We start from the raw sequence: 17,377 nt of genomic DNA, 5'->3' as shown, positions 1-17,377 counted from the left end.
ATGAGTGCAAGACCAAAAGCTTTGACAAAAATATCTCTCTTCTTCAGCAATACTCAAGATTGAGAGATTTGTGGCAGCCATGTTATAAAACGTTACCACTAAAGTCTGCTCCCATTCCAGAAATTAGGGATCAATACTCTTGAGGCTGCTATTTTCCAGCAACATTCCTGTTTTTCAAAAGGAAGTGAGAATGGATCTTCACCAATTGGGTAGAAGGGCCACCAAAACAAAAGCACGAGATGGAGAAGTGCAGCTGTGTAATAGTCACAGAGAACACTGTGGGTCACATTGCGCAGCTCGGTCTGAGATTTTTCTCTTCGTAACTTGTTCAATGTTTAGTTTGGTTATCTGCTGCAACAGATGCCTTGAAAGTGCGATTCCAAAATAGGAACTGCAAAAAAAAACTTAATTGTTGAAACCACACATTACAGATGAACTGAGACCGGGCTTTCTAATCCAAGTCAGTATAACCTAGACCGAATGCAGAAAAGTAGAACGGAGAAACAAGGTCAAAAACCTGTCAGAGTGAGATATAGATTTCTTTCCATTATGGTCTCGCATGCTGCTTTTGCATTTGGAACATCTCATACTGAAACCAAACAGCGGCTTCTTGTTTGAACAGAACAGTATCCACAAAAAAAAAGATCAAAAATTCAGCTTTATTATAGAAAAACACAAGACTTTTATAAAAGCAGTTAATACAAATTCAGCATGCCGCACACTTCCTGCTTCTCTTCCCTTCCTTCAGCGCGAATTACCCTTTTGGCTTAACAAAGCGCACCCAACAATTGGATCGCAATGACTGGGTCAACTCCTATAGTTAGAGAGGACCCAACAACATCTGGCCTGCAAAGCCAGGGTCTCTGATGCCAATGGATGCTCAGGAGGCCAGGGGATTTACGTTAGATGGCGTGATGACATGGATCTCCTGCTAGGAGGTAAAAGAACATTGAAGGAGCATCCTTGCATCTGAATGCCTGGGAAACAGATTCTGCACAACAGCAGGCCAATTATGAAGTGAGAAAATGCTGCCATTCTTCTGGCAACAACGTACGAATGCAAGTTAAATCACAAACCAAACAGATCAGAGATGAGTATGCCACTTCTGCAGTGCCCAAAGCTGCAGATTTATACCATGCCAGCAGAGCGAGTGGTAGCTGGTGATTGTTGATACCTGCTGTGTACCACAGCGGTAAATACTGTAGTGGCCATCGTATCCATCATTTGCGGAGCACTGGGCAGGGAATTCCAACAAAGGCTATGGTGTCCTATGCAATGACATCGAATTTGAAATATGGACCAGAGAGCAAGACGACATTTACAAAAAGAAGAAAACGCAGCTTTTGGTACTTGCAAAATTACCAATCACCCAGCATGTAATACTTCAATTTCAATGCAGATTAAAATCAACCCCAGCCTCCCCCTCCCCAGTCACACACCAACAGCATACCAGTTCTGATAAGAGTTGGTGATATTTTCAGAAAACACACTCCAAGCACAATCTTTAAGTGCTTCTCCTGTAATACGTCCAAAAGTGTGTGCACCCCAACCCCTCCCCAACTCTGCTTTAGCTCTCCAGGATTCTGATCATTAGGCTCAAGGGTTTAGTCTAATATAATCAGCCAATTTCTTCTGCACTTGACTGTAACTCTCAGTCGAACTAGCTTGGACACAAACGGCAGAAAGCAAGTATTATCTTCAACTAAATCAGAGCTCAGTACAAAACAACTCTTTGCATTCATCTGTAATCCGCTCCCCTCAGTAATTATCCACAACATTAAACATCAGGACAACGTTCTACATGGTGGTCACATCACCGCCTACCTGTACAGGAACTCAGGCTTGAAGAGGTAGGGGCGAAGTGGGAAGAATGAGGGAACCAGAGGTGGAGGCATATTGCAAAAATCTGATTTATATACAAAAAAAATTGGGTGCTTTAAATGGTAGCATGTTCTTTAGTTACCACCTACGCTTTGATAAGAGTGATGAGTCTCTAAGGCAGTTTGACACAAACTCATGCCACACACTGCCCCCCTCATTCAGTTGGCCAATGCCACCTTCATCAGATTAGGAAGATGATGTGATCTGACACCATGATCTGGTTATCTTCTTGCATCTTGTCTAGGGCAGTCTGCACCTCCACATCGGAGAATGGCACCTTGTTATCTTTGTTGATCGATGCCATCAAAGTCTGCATCCCAAGGGACTGAGCATGTGCAGTCTTGAAAGCATCCAGCAAAGCAGCTTTGAATTCTTTGAACCTGTGCCAGGATTAAAGACAGGGTTAGAGCCACCAAAAGCACAGGTAGTGCAGATATCTTGACAAGAAAGTACGATTGAAGTCCAGTCCTCCAATCCAGAAGGGAGCAAAGCAGATCATAGAAGCACTGAGCCAAGGCCAGAGTTTGTGCTGACGGTGAAGTAAGCAGCACTGCATTGCTACCCCACCACATGCTTGTATTTATGCTGCAGTTATAAAGGGCACCAGTGAGACCACATCTGGAGTAGTTAACATTATTGATCATCTTATTTAAGGAAGGATGTAATTGCGTTGGAAGCAGTTCAGAGAAGGTTTACCAGACTGGAATGGGTGGGTTGTCTTATGAGAAAGGTTGGACAGACTAGGCTTGTATCCGCTGGAGTTTAGAAGAGTTAGAGGCAACTTGATTGAAACGTATAAGATCCTGAGGGGTCTTGACAGGGTGGATTTGGAGAGGATGTTTCCTCTTGTGGAAGAATCTAGAACTAGGGGTCACCGTTTAAAAATAAGGGGTCACCCATTTAAAATGGAAATTTTTTCACTCAGAGGGTCGTGAGTCTTTGGAACTCTCTTCCTGAAAAGGCAGAGGAAGCAGAGTCTTTGAATATTTTTAAGGCAGAGGTGGATAGATTCTTGGTAAGAAAGTGGGGGTGATAGTTTATCTAGGGTAGGCTGGATGCAGATCTGAGGTTACTATCAGATCAGCAATGATCTTATTAAATGACGGAACAGGCTCAAGGGGCTGAATGGTCTACTCCTGTTCCTTGTTCCTATGTTCTGTGTGCTTCTTCCCTCCATTGCTTGTGTTTTCTACCTTCAGCAACTGAAGGAGCTAACAGGTTACAACTGTCCCAACTCTGAATTCTCATTTCAATACTATATACTGTTAACTATGATGTGCTCATGTGACCCCATAACTTGGATACAGAAGACCAGAGGATAAGTCCCCTCTGACAGAATGCAGCGTGGATTGGTAGCAAAAGGAGGTACTTGTAACCAAATCTGTGCAGTTCGAAAATCTGTAAACACACCAATTTTATTTGTCTTTGTCAATTGTCGATAGCCTCCAATTTCCAATCTTTCTGACCATCTGGCTCTTCTGGTTATATTCCCTGAGAGATTAACCAATTCCCGATGAATCAACATTAGAGGCTAGTTCAGTTCCCAGTGTTCATTCATTCAGGATGGGACGTACAGCCTCCTGATTAAGGTTACCGTTTACTCGCCCGACACTACCCATAACACTCACAGAACTGGAGCAGTCTGTCTAAAACCTGCTAGAGGACAAGCCACTTTCAATTACTTACCCATATTTCCTAACACTGTAAATAAGCCAGCACAAAGTACTCTAACCAAAATAGCACAAAGTTGTCCATGTTGCTCTCAATGGAGAGACAGGACTGCACCATTCAGAAACTGCATAGCACCAAACTAGATACACATTTGTAAATTGAGGAATAATTACCAGGTTTAACCATGCGCATAAGACTCACCTTTGTTCACTCAACTCTGGCTTCTGAGCAGCTGCATCACTGGTATCCATGTGCTCCTCTGGTTCTGGGGTCTTTGGGGTGCGTGGTGGGACTGGAAGAGGGAAATAACATCAGATTGTTTTACCAATGGTAGTTGCATATGGTCCCCTCTTTTGTGAACAGAAATGCAGAGTATTCATTAAGAACCATACCTATATCCTCCACCTCCACACATAGGTTACCTTTTTGGTCTTTTATGGGCCCTGCTCTTCCCCTAGTTACCCTCTTACTCTGAATGTATTGACAAAACATCTTTGGGTTCTCCTTGATTTTGCCAACATTCATTCATGCCCTCTCTTTGCTTTCCTAATTTCCTTTTTGATTTCACCCCTCCACTTTCTATACTCCTCTCGGCTTTCTGAAGCATTGAATTCTGAGTGTCTGACGTAAGCTTTTCTTTTCTGCCTTATCTTACCCTGTAAGGTCCCTGACATCCAGGGGGCTCTAGATTTGGCCGCCCCAGCCTTTTTCTTTGGGGGAACATGTTTACTCCGAACCCCTTGAATTTCCCCTTTGAATGCCTCCCACTGCTCTGTCACTGATTTCCCTTCAAGTTGCTGGTTCCAGTCCACTTTTGCTAAATCACAACTTAATAAAATTGGTCTTGCCCAATTTAGAACTTTAACTCCGGTTTTATCTTTGGCCTTTGTCATAATTATGTTAAAACTAACTGAATAATGATCACTGCCACCAAAATCTCCCCGTGTCACTCCTTCCACCAAAATCTCCCCGTGTCACTCCTTCCACCCAATCTCCCCGTGTCACTCCTTCCACCCAATCTCCCCGTGTCACTCCTTCCACCCAATCTCCCCGTGTCACTCCTTCCACCCAATCTCCCCGTGTCACTCCTTCCACCCAATCTCCCCGTGTCACTCCTCCCACCCAATCTCCCCGTGTCACTCCTCCCACCCAATCTCCCCGTGTCACTCCTTCCACCCAATCTCCCCGTGTCACTCCTCCCACCCAATCTCCCCGTGTCACTCCTCCCACCCAATCTCCCCGTGTCACTCCTCCCACCCAATCTCCCCGTGTCACTCCTCCCACCCAATCTCCCCGTGTCACTCCTCCCACCCAATCTCCCCGTGTCACTCCTCCCACCCAATCTCCCCGTGTCACTCCTCCCACCCAATCTCCCCGTGTCACTCCTCCCACCCAATCTCCCCGTGTCACTCCTTCCACCCAATCTCCCCGTGTCACTCCTTCCACCCAATCTCCCCGTGTCACTCCTTCCACCCAATCTCCCCGTGTCACTCCTTCCACCCAATCTCCCCGTGTCACTCCTTCCACCCAATCTCCCCGTGTCACTCCTTCCACCCAATCTCCCCGTGTCACTCCTTCCACCCAATCTCCCCGTGTCACTCCTTCCACCCAATCTCCCCGTGTCACTCCTTCCACCCAATCTCCCCGTGTCACTCCTTCCACCCAATCTCCCCGTGTCACTCCTTCCACCCAATCTCCCCGTGTCACTCCTTCCACCCAATCTCCCCGTGTCACTCCTTCCACCCAATCTCCCCGTGTCACTCCTTCCACCCAATCTCCCCGTGTCACTCCTTCCACCCAATCTCCCCGTGTCACTCCTTCCACCCAATCTCCCCGTGTCACTCCTTCCACCCAATCTCCCCGTGCCACTCCTTCCACCCAATCTCCCCGTGTCACTCCTTCCACCTAATCTCCCCATGTCACTCCTTCCACCAAAATCTCCCTGTGTCACTCCTTCCACCAAAATCTCCCCGTGTCACTCCTTCCACCTAATCTCCCCGTGTCACTCCTCCCAGCTGCCCAGCTTCATTTCCTAAAACCAAGTCCAGAGTTGCACCCTCTCTTGTTGGACTTGCTACATACTGGCCAAAAAAGTTCTCCTGAATGCACCTTAAGAATTCTGTTCCCTCCATTCCATTCACACTAAAATTATCCCAGTTAATATTGGGGTATTAAAATCGTGTGCTGTTACTGCCCTACTGTTTTTGTACCTCTTGGAGATTTGTCTACATGTTTGCTCTTCTATCTCGCTCTGACTGTTTGGGGGTCTATAGTACACTCCCAGCAGTGTGACTGCCCCTTTTTTGTTCCTAAACTCAATCCATTTGGCCTCTGTTGATGATCCTTCTAACTTATCAGCCCTCCTCACAGCTGTATTTTGTTTCTCTAACCAAAATTGGCCCCATCCCTTTCTATCCCCCTCTCTATTTCATCTGAAAACCCTGTGACCAGGAATGTTGAGTTGCCATTCCTGTCCCTCTTTAAGCCATGTTTCTGTAATAACTATGATATCATACTGCCACATTTCTATCTGTGCCCTCAGCTCATCTGCTTTACTTACTACAGTCCTTGCATTGAAGTTTATATCCCTGAGCACTGCCAAACTCTCTTTTTATTTCCTATCTTTTGTTTCTTCTGCCTTCCAGACTCACTCACTGATTTTCTGCTGTCCATTACCATTTCTGATTTTTTCCCATCTTCTCTTGTTTCGAAAGGTATCAGGGTGGAGTACCTCTTTTACCCTGAACACCAGGCCTCCCACCCACACCACTTCATCTATGTCTCATTCAGGCATAGTCTCCTGTCTCCTCACGTGCCCCTTACTGTCTGCCCCTTATTTGCCTGATCAAACCCACCCACTGTCCTCAGTCAGTCTCCCCCACCCGTCCCTCTGCACTAAGATCCACAGTAACTGAGCCCAAGTGTGGGAACTTACTGCCTGGAGTCTCTCCCTCAGCATCGCTGAAGTCGTAGGGGTCATACTGCTCACCCTCCTGCAGCTCACGTCTCCGCTTCCTGCCTTCGCTGTCTTTCGTTTGCGTTTTTCTCCTAAGAGGGGTGGAACAAAGAGCTTTAGTGCACTGGACGGTAAATGAAGAAGGTTCCCCCATTTACTGTCTCACCGACCGAGGTAAGGTTTTAGCTTTGGGTGGATGGGGATTATTAGTGAGACAGGAGAAGGCAGGTACTGATCTCAACTGAATGATCGCATTGAACCTGCACCACACAAATCTCTCAAGAACGGTCATTATTTAAAACGATTAAATTACCATCTAGAGGCATGTCATTCTTAAATTCGAGGCTCTCTTCACACAGAGTGAGCCTATCCAGGAACAGAGTAAGCTTCTGCAGAACATTGAAGCAGTCGAGGGCAAAGAACATTTAAATCGGACTCGACACTTGTTTTTATTGTTGCACACAGGCAAAATGGCTAATGATAAAAGCCTAAATTTGTCAGAATTCTCTGCACGTTCACACTCTTACCTCTTCTTGCTGTCTCCATCATCCTGGCTCACCTCCTCCTCTTCAGTTTCCACATCACTCTCCACTTTACGCCGTTTCTTCTCTTTCTCCAAAACCTGTACAAAACAAACACGAGGGGTAAGATTTTTAATGTGGGCGGACAGGCGTGATCAGCGAGCCCGGGATCGGACTTCCGTCAGCAATTGGCCCCCGGCCGGCCAATCAACGGCCAGCTAGCGGGAAGCGTGCGCTGAAACGCTCAGCGCTGCCGGGGTGGGGGCGGGAGGAGGGCGAGCGCTGAATGAAAGCCCCCTGAAGGCAGAGAGCTGCCTGAGTGAGCTGAAGACTTTAAAACCAACAAATAAAGTTTGTAAAAAAATCAGGAAAAAAATGTCCACGCATCACAATCATTCACCTGAACATATACAGGATAAAAATGCTGTCCGTAGATTTTTAAAATTTTTATTTAATAACAGAAACCTCATCCCGCCCGTGGATGAGGTTTCATCAAAAATGTAAAGTCTGCCTGGCCGATTCACCCATCCAGCAGCCGTAAGGGTGGACGGACCACGAAAAATCGGAGACAATTACAACTTTAATGGCCTTAACAGGCCTCTTAATTGTTATCATCCCCCGCGATTTTGCGTCTTAACCGGGTCATGCACACACCCACACACCGACCTAAAAATTCTGCCCTAGAGCTCAGTGACTTGCGGTAATTCAACACTGAGGTCTCCTTCACAGTGAGGAATATGGTTAGATCGGCAGCAGGTTCAGGCTGCCCGTTAACCTGGGACATTAAACAACGGATGTGAGAATATCAGCTGATCCTGTAGTATGTTAGTAAAGGTCAAAGGTTTAATCCAGATTCTTCTTCCATAACAATGGTATCATGTCATGATAAATTGCAAGCTGTTCTCAAACATGCTTCAACTCTCTTTTGGTGCATCGCTAGTCTGATGATCTATCCTATTTAGCAGGATAACGATCTCCACTGACGAGACTCTGAACCAAGGCACCATTCTAGTAACAAGTAAAGAATAAAACTAATGCTTCTGTGCCTTGAGCTACTGTCTTTAAAAAGCAACGAAGGAAAGGTGGGTGTATAGCTACTCTGAAGCAAAAAAATCATTGGCACTAGCAGGGATTCTGGGGAACAGGATGTCTGAGGTGGGAATTCTGGTAGAAACACTGGGCCTTGGCTCAGTGGAACCAGGGTGGTCAACCAGCCTGGATTTTCTGAGACTGATCTATAATTTGGCTCTCCGTCCTGTGGGACAAGTCAGGCCTTCCCGGGACGCTTACTGCCCCGAGTTCTTGTGTGTCCGCATTTTCCTGTCCGTACATGTGCACTGGGTTACTGCATATGCGCAGACCCTAACCCACACAGCCACAAGGGAGCACTGGCCAGCACTCTCCTCAGATTTTGGTTTCAGGAGGTGGGCGGGTTGGGTTGGGTTGGGTTGGGTTGGCTCCAGTGGGTGTCCAATGGGGTGGGGTTCCAGCCAGTGGCGGCAGCAGTATCTGTGGGGTTACAGCAGCAAGCTCACACACACACACACACACATCCAGGTGTAAGCCCACCCACTCCCACAGTCTCATCAGCACCACCAACCCCACTTTGGCAAAGCGTCTCTTACTTTTTTTCCCCCACCCAGAGCTGGTCACCCTGGGTAAGAGCTGCGTGGGGAGGAACTCCCTAGCCTGGGAAATCGCCTCAGCCTCAGCTTAAATGCAACATGATCAGGTTGCCAAATTAAATTCCATCCAAATATCACAAACTCTTGACAACAGCAGCCAGTATTCAAAAAAAAAAATCAAACAGATTTAAAATCAGGGAGACAATAGGTATGAAAATGATCTCATGTTGATAATGGATGAACGCAGTCAATCTCTTTCAATTCCTTTCGCAAACAGAAATTGAATCTTACACTCTTGTTACTGAGATTAAAGTCATTTTAAGAAAGGCAGCTGTCGATCACATGATCCCAAAACTCATTCACAGGACATACATGACCCTCAATCTGTGTCAGTAAAAGGGACAGCAGAGTGGAAGTGCTTATAGATCATAGGTTACTTTACTTCCTTAGCTACTGAATGGTAGGAGATGTTTATTCAGGAAATATACGGTTATCTGTTTTGGTTGTTTAAGGTCTTCTACTAAAATTAGTGCAGACAATTGGACTAGTGTCACCAGAGCGTAAGAGCTAATAGGAGCAGGAATAGGCCATTCGGCCCCTCGAGCCCGCTCCACCATTAAATAAGATCATGGCTGATCTGACCTTGACCTCAATTCCACTTCCCTGTCTGTTCTATGCATAATCAGCACTATCGATTAAACATTGATATAAAATACACAAGTTAAGTCCTCGTTAACCGCGGAGCGCCGAGTTAAAGCTTGTGCAACCTGCACATCACATTCTCACCTTCTTGAAATAGGCAAACTGAACCAGCTCTGTTGCTGCTTCAGAATCTTGCAGGTCGACCGTCTTGCTCATGCGAGCTTTGGCATGAGCGGTTGACAGTCTGATCAAGGTCTCCAGAGTTCGGGCTGTGACAGGTGAGGTCTGAATGTGGAGGCGGGGAAAGGAAACATGATGAATTACAAAATCCTCAGCCAACACGAAGAATCCATGTTAAGTCAGTACACGAGCTGAGCAAGCAACATATGAACCACCAGCCAATGAGCACAAAATTAAAAAAGCATCATCACTATGTCGAACATTCACAAGCCCCACAGTCTCAGCAGCACCACCAACCCCACTTTGGCAGAGTGTCCCTTATTTTCTTTACCCTGGGGTGACCAAACAGTTAAGTGGGGTTGGTTCGATGAAGAAAAGGGGGAAATTAAATACACCAGCATTTTAATTTGAAACCATTAACCTTTAAAGTAGAATGCTAATGAAGCAGCATTTCGAGCACAATTCTTTATAAGGGCAGTTTTTACTTGACCTTAAAGGGATAGAAGTTAGGTGGTGAAACTCAAAGACTGTTGTCACCAATCTGTTACTTAAAGGGAATGGCAGAGATGCAGGAGCACAAAACTGAAAATGCCAAATATTATACTTCCTTAGCAACTGTGTGTGTTGAAAAGAAATCTTAACACCATTGCCCTGGAGTACTGGACTTCAGTACCTGATGCAACATGAAGTGTTCTGAAGAGGAAGATACACCTACAATAAGTAGGCTGGCTCAACCAGCGGATAGCTGTTATTCCATAGCAAACATGGCCCGAGCACAGACAGGATGCCAGCCAATCACAACGACTAATGATGGGCTTCTGTCTAGGAACGTACTGGGCCCTAAGGAGCTATTTAAGACAGACAACCCCTCTGTGCATATACAAACCACATCCCCGCGGCTACGCTTGTGGCCGGGTGTCCCTGGAGAGGGAGCACGCGGTGTCTGCCGGCACCATCGAGGCCTTCCGTGCCCGGTGGGCACCGCGGGGACTGGGGTGGTTTGTTGACCCCTTTAATCACATTTTGGTTTAATGTTTGTAAGTTTCCTTTAAACTTTGTCCTTGGTTTTACAGCTGACCTGACTTAGGGGCTGTGCTTGAGTTATCCCTTATTTTGTTAATTTAGTTAATTGTTTTAACTCAATAAGAGTTACAAACCACATCCCATAAGGAGGAGATTGAGCAATCAACGTGACCATTAACCAGTACGCATCATTCGCCAATCCCAAAGGCAATTAACGTCCAGAACACCAAACAAGATGGCTCAGCATCCCCACCCATCCCCCATGACCCATATTGCTCTGAGTACAACCAGTCGTGCCAAAACACCTGGGCGTGCTGTAACCACATGAAATATGAATAGGAATGTTCACTGGAACGTGTGTCTGAATGTAAACCTGTTAAGTGCAAGCTCCTCTCAAAATGTAGACGTGAATATAAACTGAAGCATGCCCAGAATGTGCATGTGCAAACACACCTGTATACGCGATAACTTTAAAGAAATATTTTGTGAAACGCCAATGATTAAAAAACAGAAGCCTACAAACCCGAGCAACATCGGAACTTATCTGGTCCTGGCTGCGCAGGCTGGAGTATTCCTCCGCAATGTGATTCGCCGCTTCGGACGTCAGCACCGGTTTGACAATCTTTGCAACATGGATGTACTTGCGCATGAACTCCATGCTGACAATCTTCTCTCTGCAACATAAGACAAGACAATTAGGAAGGTCGTTTCGTTATCACAGCAGGTTAAATTTACGCACAAGGGGTGGGAGCAGCAAAGGCAAGGCAAAGTTTATTGCCCACCTCTAGTTGCTGAGAGCATTAGAAGTCGAGCAGCCTGGGACTGGATCACATCAGGGTCAAGGAGACAGGTTCCTTTATCTGAATCAGTCAAGGGTATTAGGACAATCCAGTAGCTCTTGTGTGGCCACGTTCTTCTACTGGTAGCCCACATATTACCAGATTAGGAGGGGGTTAAACACAATGAGATTATGGGACACAAGGGCAGCAGATAGATGGGAACACCACCACCTGGAAGTTCCCCTCCAGGTCCCTCACCATCCTGACTTAAAAATATATCGGCCGTTCCTTCAGTGTCCCTGGGTCAAAATCCTGGAACTCCCTCCCTAACAGCACTGTGGGTGTACCTACACCACATGGACTGCAGCGGTTCAAGAAGGCAGCTCACCACCACCTTCTCAAGGGCAACTAGAGGTGGGCAATAAATGCTGGCCCAGCCAGCAACGCCTAAATCCCGTGAAAGAAAACTCAGAACAACAACAATGTGCAGGGATGTGTCATCTGTCACGGAGACAAGAGTATGAATATGGATTCAAAGTCTCTTAATATTGAGATCACGTGGTCAATGAGAATGTCTAAAGCTTTATTTATTATTGACTAATCAGAAATGCAATTAGCCACATCTGGCTACTGGTTAATTTATTGAACAACACAGTTTCATTACTACCATTGTTTTGTGACCTCTTCAAACTCTTTCTTCAGTAGTTTAAAAAAGACAAGACGGCCCGGTTAATGTTATGTAGCTAGTTAGTATAATCGCTGTGATATTCGCTCCAGGGTCATTGGCTCAAGGGTGATATTTCTCTCAGCAGAACTCCAAAGCACCTAACACTAGCACACTACCAATCTTAATACAAATTGAGTAAAATCAAGAAGCAATTTCCTTACACAAAACTTAGTGGAAATCTCGAACTGGATTCCCAAAAGGCAATGTATGTGGAAATTTCCAATACTCATATCCTGCAGAGCATTCACAACATTTTCTGTTTTATAGGGTTTTTTTTTCAGGATAATGAGGAGTATGGAGCAAAAGCAGGAAAACAGAGTGGAAGTAGACCAGCCCCAATCTAATAAAATGGCAGAAAAGGTTTGAGGGGCTGAATGGCCTTTCCCTCTAACTCCTTTCTCAACTCTAAGGTGATTTTTTATTGATACCATTTTTTTCCCCCATTTAGAATCCCTACAAATCAGCTGAGATTTCAACCCAAAGTTGACCTGAAGATGTTCCTTGACATAACTGTAATGTGCTTAACTCACTGCCCACAGTCACTTACTTTGCACCAGGCAGTTTAATTAATAAAAGGACACTTATTTATACGTAGCTTGTTTCCAGTATCTTATCAGAATAAGCCATGTCTCAGCCTGCTCTATTCCAGAAAGAAGATCCCCCAGTTCGTGGTTTCCTGATGTTTATAACCTCTCTGTTCTGATATCACTCCAGTAAATCTTCTTTGGACCTTCTCCAGTGTCTCCACATCCTTTTTAATAATACGGAGACCAGCATTGGGTCACAGTACAGGTGTTCCAATTTATAACCATAACATAAATTTTGTTTTATAATTATTTAAATCATCAATATCGTGGACACTTGTAGCTCTATTTTCCATGAATAAATTGGAGTGGTAGTTTCACTCTCAGTGCCATGTTTTGCTGGCCGATTTGTCAGGGCGTTGCCATGACCAACGTACCAAGTGGGCTCCACCAGAGTCTACTTGTCAAGCAATCTGCATCCTTTCCTCATGCAGGATGAACAGTTGCTCCCCCTTTGAAATTTGGCATTCTTGCATCTGTCCTGATGAGTGCAGGACATCAAGCTTCAACAACAGGTCTCTCCTTTCAGCAACACTCAGCTCTCCACTTGTCCGGGAGGCCAGGGATGAGGGTAAATATGTAAAAGAGACAGGATTTAAAGGACAAGGTGCGAATGGGGAAATCACTACCACAATGAGTGGTTGAGGCAAATAGCATTGATACATTTAAGGGGAAGCTGGATAAACAAATGAGGAATAGAACGGAGTTGGATGAAGAGGGAGTTGGAGGAAGCTTTTATGGAGCATAAACACTGGCAGGTGGAATGGCCTGTTTCTGTACTGTAAACACCACAAATAAAGGCAACCGGAGGCCCAGGAAGAGGCCAGTTAGCTCCTGTGGGAAGAACAGTCGATGCTTTGGCTGAGCCCTTCTCCAGATTTCAGATGGAAAAGAGTCTGGGCAAGTTGAAACTCAATAGCACTGGGGACTCAATTAAAAAGCAAGTAGAAAAGTGAGTGATACTGAGGTCAGTTATCTCCACTGATGTTAATCTAATCGGGCTGCTCTTCTAAGAAGAGAAATCTGAAAGAATTAAAATAGTGAACGCTTCAGAGTAATAAAGAGAAATTGCTGCGTCAATAACTGGAGAACACAGATTGAAAGTGATTGATTTAAAAAAAACTAGAGGTGATATGAGAAAAACGTTAAGCAACATGTGGTTAGGGATTTGGAATTCACTGCCTGATTCAATAGTAGCCTCCCATAAAGGGACTACCTCGAGAAAATGCTGCAGAAATAAGGAGGGGCACTCACTGGACTGCTCATTGATAAGAGCCAGCACAGGACCCATAGGTCAAGTAGTCTCCTTCTGTGTGTGGTCGTTTTCTGATTTCACTCCGGAGTTTCTCCCCGAGCTGGTCCCGATGATTTTTATATTCATTCAGTCCAGGCGAAAACTACAAGTTAATGACCCTCCACCCCCTCCCCTACTACAACCCAACAAAACATGCGGCTACTTTGAATCATTTCTAATTGGGATGTTGGTTATTTATTCTGAACCCAGGCTCTGATGGCCAGACAACCCGAGAGCTGAAAGGCAGTCAATGCTGCAGTAACCCACTGCTCAGAACATGGGGTGACTCAGTCTGCACTGCGGGTCCAGAGGATGTATAATTATCTATTTTGCACTTTACAATCTGATAAACGGGTGCAGACTATGCTTGTATTTAAACCACAGCGCAGATCAATGCTTAGATTTGACTGCTGCAGATACCATTCTATTTGCAGAGGCAGCCCAAGTACCTGTACCAAAATTAATCATCCAACTTACATTAATTGTCCTTCCTTCGTTCAATTGATGCAAGGTGCAGTTAAATGTCAGATTAGAGTAACAGCCCAGTAATTTTCCCAAAACTTTAATACAAATTAAAATTTCTGGATTATGAGTGGATAAGATCAATGAAACTCTTAGCGCTGAGTGAAGGAGCTGGAATATTAGATATCATTAAATTCTTGAATGAGGACTGAGGGAACTAACATTATTGTCTCTCGTTTCAAGGAGAGAGAAGGGCTAATTAGAGGTGAATTTGTCTACCAGTTGTTGGCAAACTGAAATATAATATTAGAGTATTTAGAACTGCATGTGTTAGTCAAGGATAGTTAGCACAGAAGTGTTAAAGGCAAAATGCATGTGCCAATTGCAAGAGTGTGTCTGAAGAGGCAATTGACTGGATAAAGGGAATGCTGTAAATGCAGAATATATGGATGTTTTAAAGAGGGTGTTCAATAAGGTGCCTCAAAAAGGCTTGTTAGAAAATCTGAAGCAAACGTAAACGTAAATGTTTGTTCGTTGACTAGGAACACAGTTGGGGTAAAATGGGTGTTACCCCGATTCAAAATGGGAAATGGGGCACCCCAGGGGTCTGTGCTGGGTCAATCTCGGTGCACGAAAATAACGAGTACAGGGAATACTACCCCCCAAAGCAAATGGATCTTCACTCGCAAGTCTGATGATTTACCTAAGAGTAGCAGGAATACCTAGGAAGTAAAACAGTTTATTTGGTAGGGTGCACACCAGCTCGAGAGCAAAAGCGTGTGAGCGAGCGAGAAAGAGAGAAAAAAGGACAGAAAGAGAAAGAAAGCACTTTGAATTTCCCCTGTAAGAAGCTTCAGAAGAAAATCACACTACCATTGAATACACTGTTACATCACTCAGTTCAAGAAAGCTTTTCAATTGCATCACACCTCTCACAAGTCACACTCTACCTAGCACTGCAGCCTCTGCAGGGGAAATTATCCAGCAGTTCTGAATCACAGAATGTGACAGCACAGAAACAGGACACTCAGACCATCAAATCTGTGCTAATTTTCTTCATATGAGCTGCCTAGTATGATCCCAGTGGCTCCCCTTCAATATTCATTTTCAAGGAAGTATTTAATTTCCCTTTGAAAATACATCACAATGAGGCTACAGAAATCCAGTAGAATGTAAAACAGATTATTCCTGGAGCCTGCCACTTTTAATTGCTGCAATTTCAATGTGTCTCTCACAATATTAAATATAAGGAGCATGTACAGCATTTGAGTACAGTTTATGACAGCTCATTCTGGAAAGGACAGAGCAACTCTAAGTGTATGAGGCTTCACTAGGGTATCAGAAATACTGAAAACGCCATGTGCAGCCAGGAAAGGACAAGTTACTGTTTTAGAAATTATCTTTCAGAGCTGAAGACAGAGAAGAAGCATTTAAGAAAATCCATGGGTGGAAGAGGAGGCAGAGGGAGGCAGGGGTGTATGTATTCAGGATGCAACAACAGGAAATTTATTAAAAGCAGCAAGAGATATGCACAGAAGAGGGAACGTGAGAGGGGGAGAGAAGAGAGAGCGCAAGAGATGCACAGATACAGAAAATGCTACAGCAATGATTGAACATGCTTTGGAAAAAGTGAAAAAAATGAAGTGAAAATGTTGGTGCGGAATTAAAACCAAAAACACTAGAACACGCATGATGTAGCCAAGGTGTGTAGTTATTAAAAAATGAATATTAACACCAGTGAGACTGCAGGGTGCCCAAAGGAATTTTATAGCATGTTCGTAGGACATAAAGTCATTTTAGTCACTGAATTACTTTACTGCTTCATAGACAAATGAAGCAAAGCAAGGTCCCATAAACAGCAACAAAATGAATAAAGCTGTTAAATACTTTGGGCATTGGTTAAGGGACGAATATCAACCGCAGGATCTTTTACTCCAGTTCCCCTCCAGTACTGCACTGTGTGTGCCAATGCAGAAGTGAGGAGTCAGGTTTCAATTCATGATTCACTTAAGAAATTACAGCTATTTTTTATTGGAAAAGGTTGAGGGTTGATCTGCGAGATCTTCAAGAGTGTCAAGGGTTAAGATGAAATTAAATACACTACTGCCTTCGGCTGGCGAGGGAACAAATTTATCACAAGAGATTAGAAACTTTTCCACTGATCGGAATGGTTCTAGCACAAGCCATTGCTGAAAGAGTTAAAAAGTGCTTTCACAAAGGAATCAGTTCATTAAAGAGCGAGTGAGCCAAAGCTTGGTAAACTGTGAAGTACATTACTCTCATATCTGATACGGCTGAATACCCTGTTTCTGAGCTGTAATAATCTGTGATTCTGAACAACGGCCACACTCATCAAAAAAGACTGCCCACTTCATGTGGCTTAACTTCAGGTTCAGTTTAGTGTAGTATTTTAAGATCCAAGGTGCTAATTTAATCTAGCTCAAATGACTGGGCTAAAAGCCTCCTTTCCAAGAGATACAGAAGTTTGGAGAGCTTGAAGCTTGTCCTTGGCTGGGTCCTAATCAACACCAACTAACTCCAGGCAAACTGAGCCTAAGCTTGTAGTGTTGCCTCAGAGACCTCGAGTGTGCCTTGTGTAGGGACGTGGAAATGTTGCGATGGGGCATGGACAACACTGACATTACGTTTATAGAAGAGTCTAAATGAGGGTCCATCCTGTGCTGCCCCCTTGGTGCTGGGTACAGATGGTTTGAGGGTAAAATTTTAAACCTAATGGGCTGGATAGGAAATCCATGGGATCGAGCGGATCACTGGATTTACACTCGCTCAGTATTACTCCTCATTAATTTAAGAAAATGAAACCAAGCAGAGTGGAAAAACAGCACCGCACAACAGTCAGGCCGCCCACCAGCCCCAGCGAGTCAGGGTAAACAGTCCCATTTGCTTTAAAACAGACGCATTCAAATCTCTTTCACTCTTTGCCTCATTGACCCGACACACAGACCATATTTCAAAACAAGCTCAAATACCAGCTTTTCACAAAATCTTCATCTCTCTAGCTACACTGACTG

General features: G+C 44.6%; 1 protein-coding gene across 1 annotated transcript in view; it reads right to left on the bottom strand.

Annotated features, from left to right (window-relative positions):
• Nucleotides 1–640: 640 nt before the first annotated feature.
• LOC144689971 (zygotic DNA replication licensing factor mcm3-like) overlaps nucleotides 641–17,377 on the bottom strand; it is a 34,151-nt gene continuing 17,414 nt past the window's right edge. Inside the window, exons 11-16 of the mRNA XM_078557502.1 lie at nucleotides 11,023–11,173; nucleotides 9,441–9,581; nucleotides 7,036–7,130; nucleotides 6,488–6,600; nucleotides 3,754–3,844; nucleotides 641–2,261 (exon numbers count right to left, since the gene is read on the bottom strand). Coding sequence (XP_078413628.1) covers nucleotides 2,063–2,261; nucleotides 3,754–3,844; nucleotides 6,488–6,600; nucleotides 7,036–7,130; nucleotides 9,441–9,581; nucleotides 11,023–11,173 — 790 coding nt within the window. The 3' untranslated portion in view covers nucleotides 641–2,062. The remainder of the gene's footprint in view (nucleotides 2,262–3,753; nucleotides 3,845–6,487; nucleotides 6,601–7,035; nucleotides 7,131–9,440; nucleotides 9,582–11,022; nucleotides 11,174–17,377) is intronic.

The sequence above is a fragment of the Cetorhinus maximus genome, chromosome 14 (genome assembly GCF_964194155.1).
Source record: "Cetorhinus maximus chromosome 14, sCetMax3.hap1.1, whole genome shotgun sequence".
NCBI classification, from domain to species: domain Eukaryota; kingdom Metazoa; phylum Chordata; class Chondrichthyes; order Lamniformes; family Cetorhinidae; genus Cetorhinus; species Cetorhinus maximus.
Note: the sequence above shows the minus strand (reverse complement) of the source record. Positions and strands in the feature narration are given on the sequence as shown.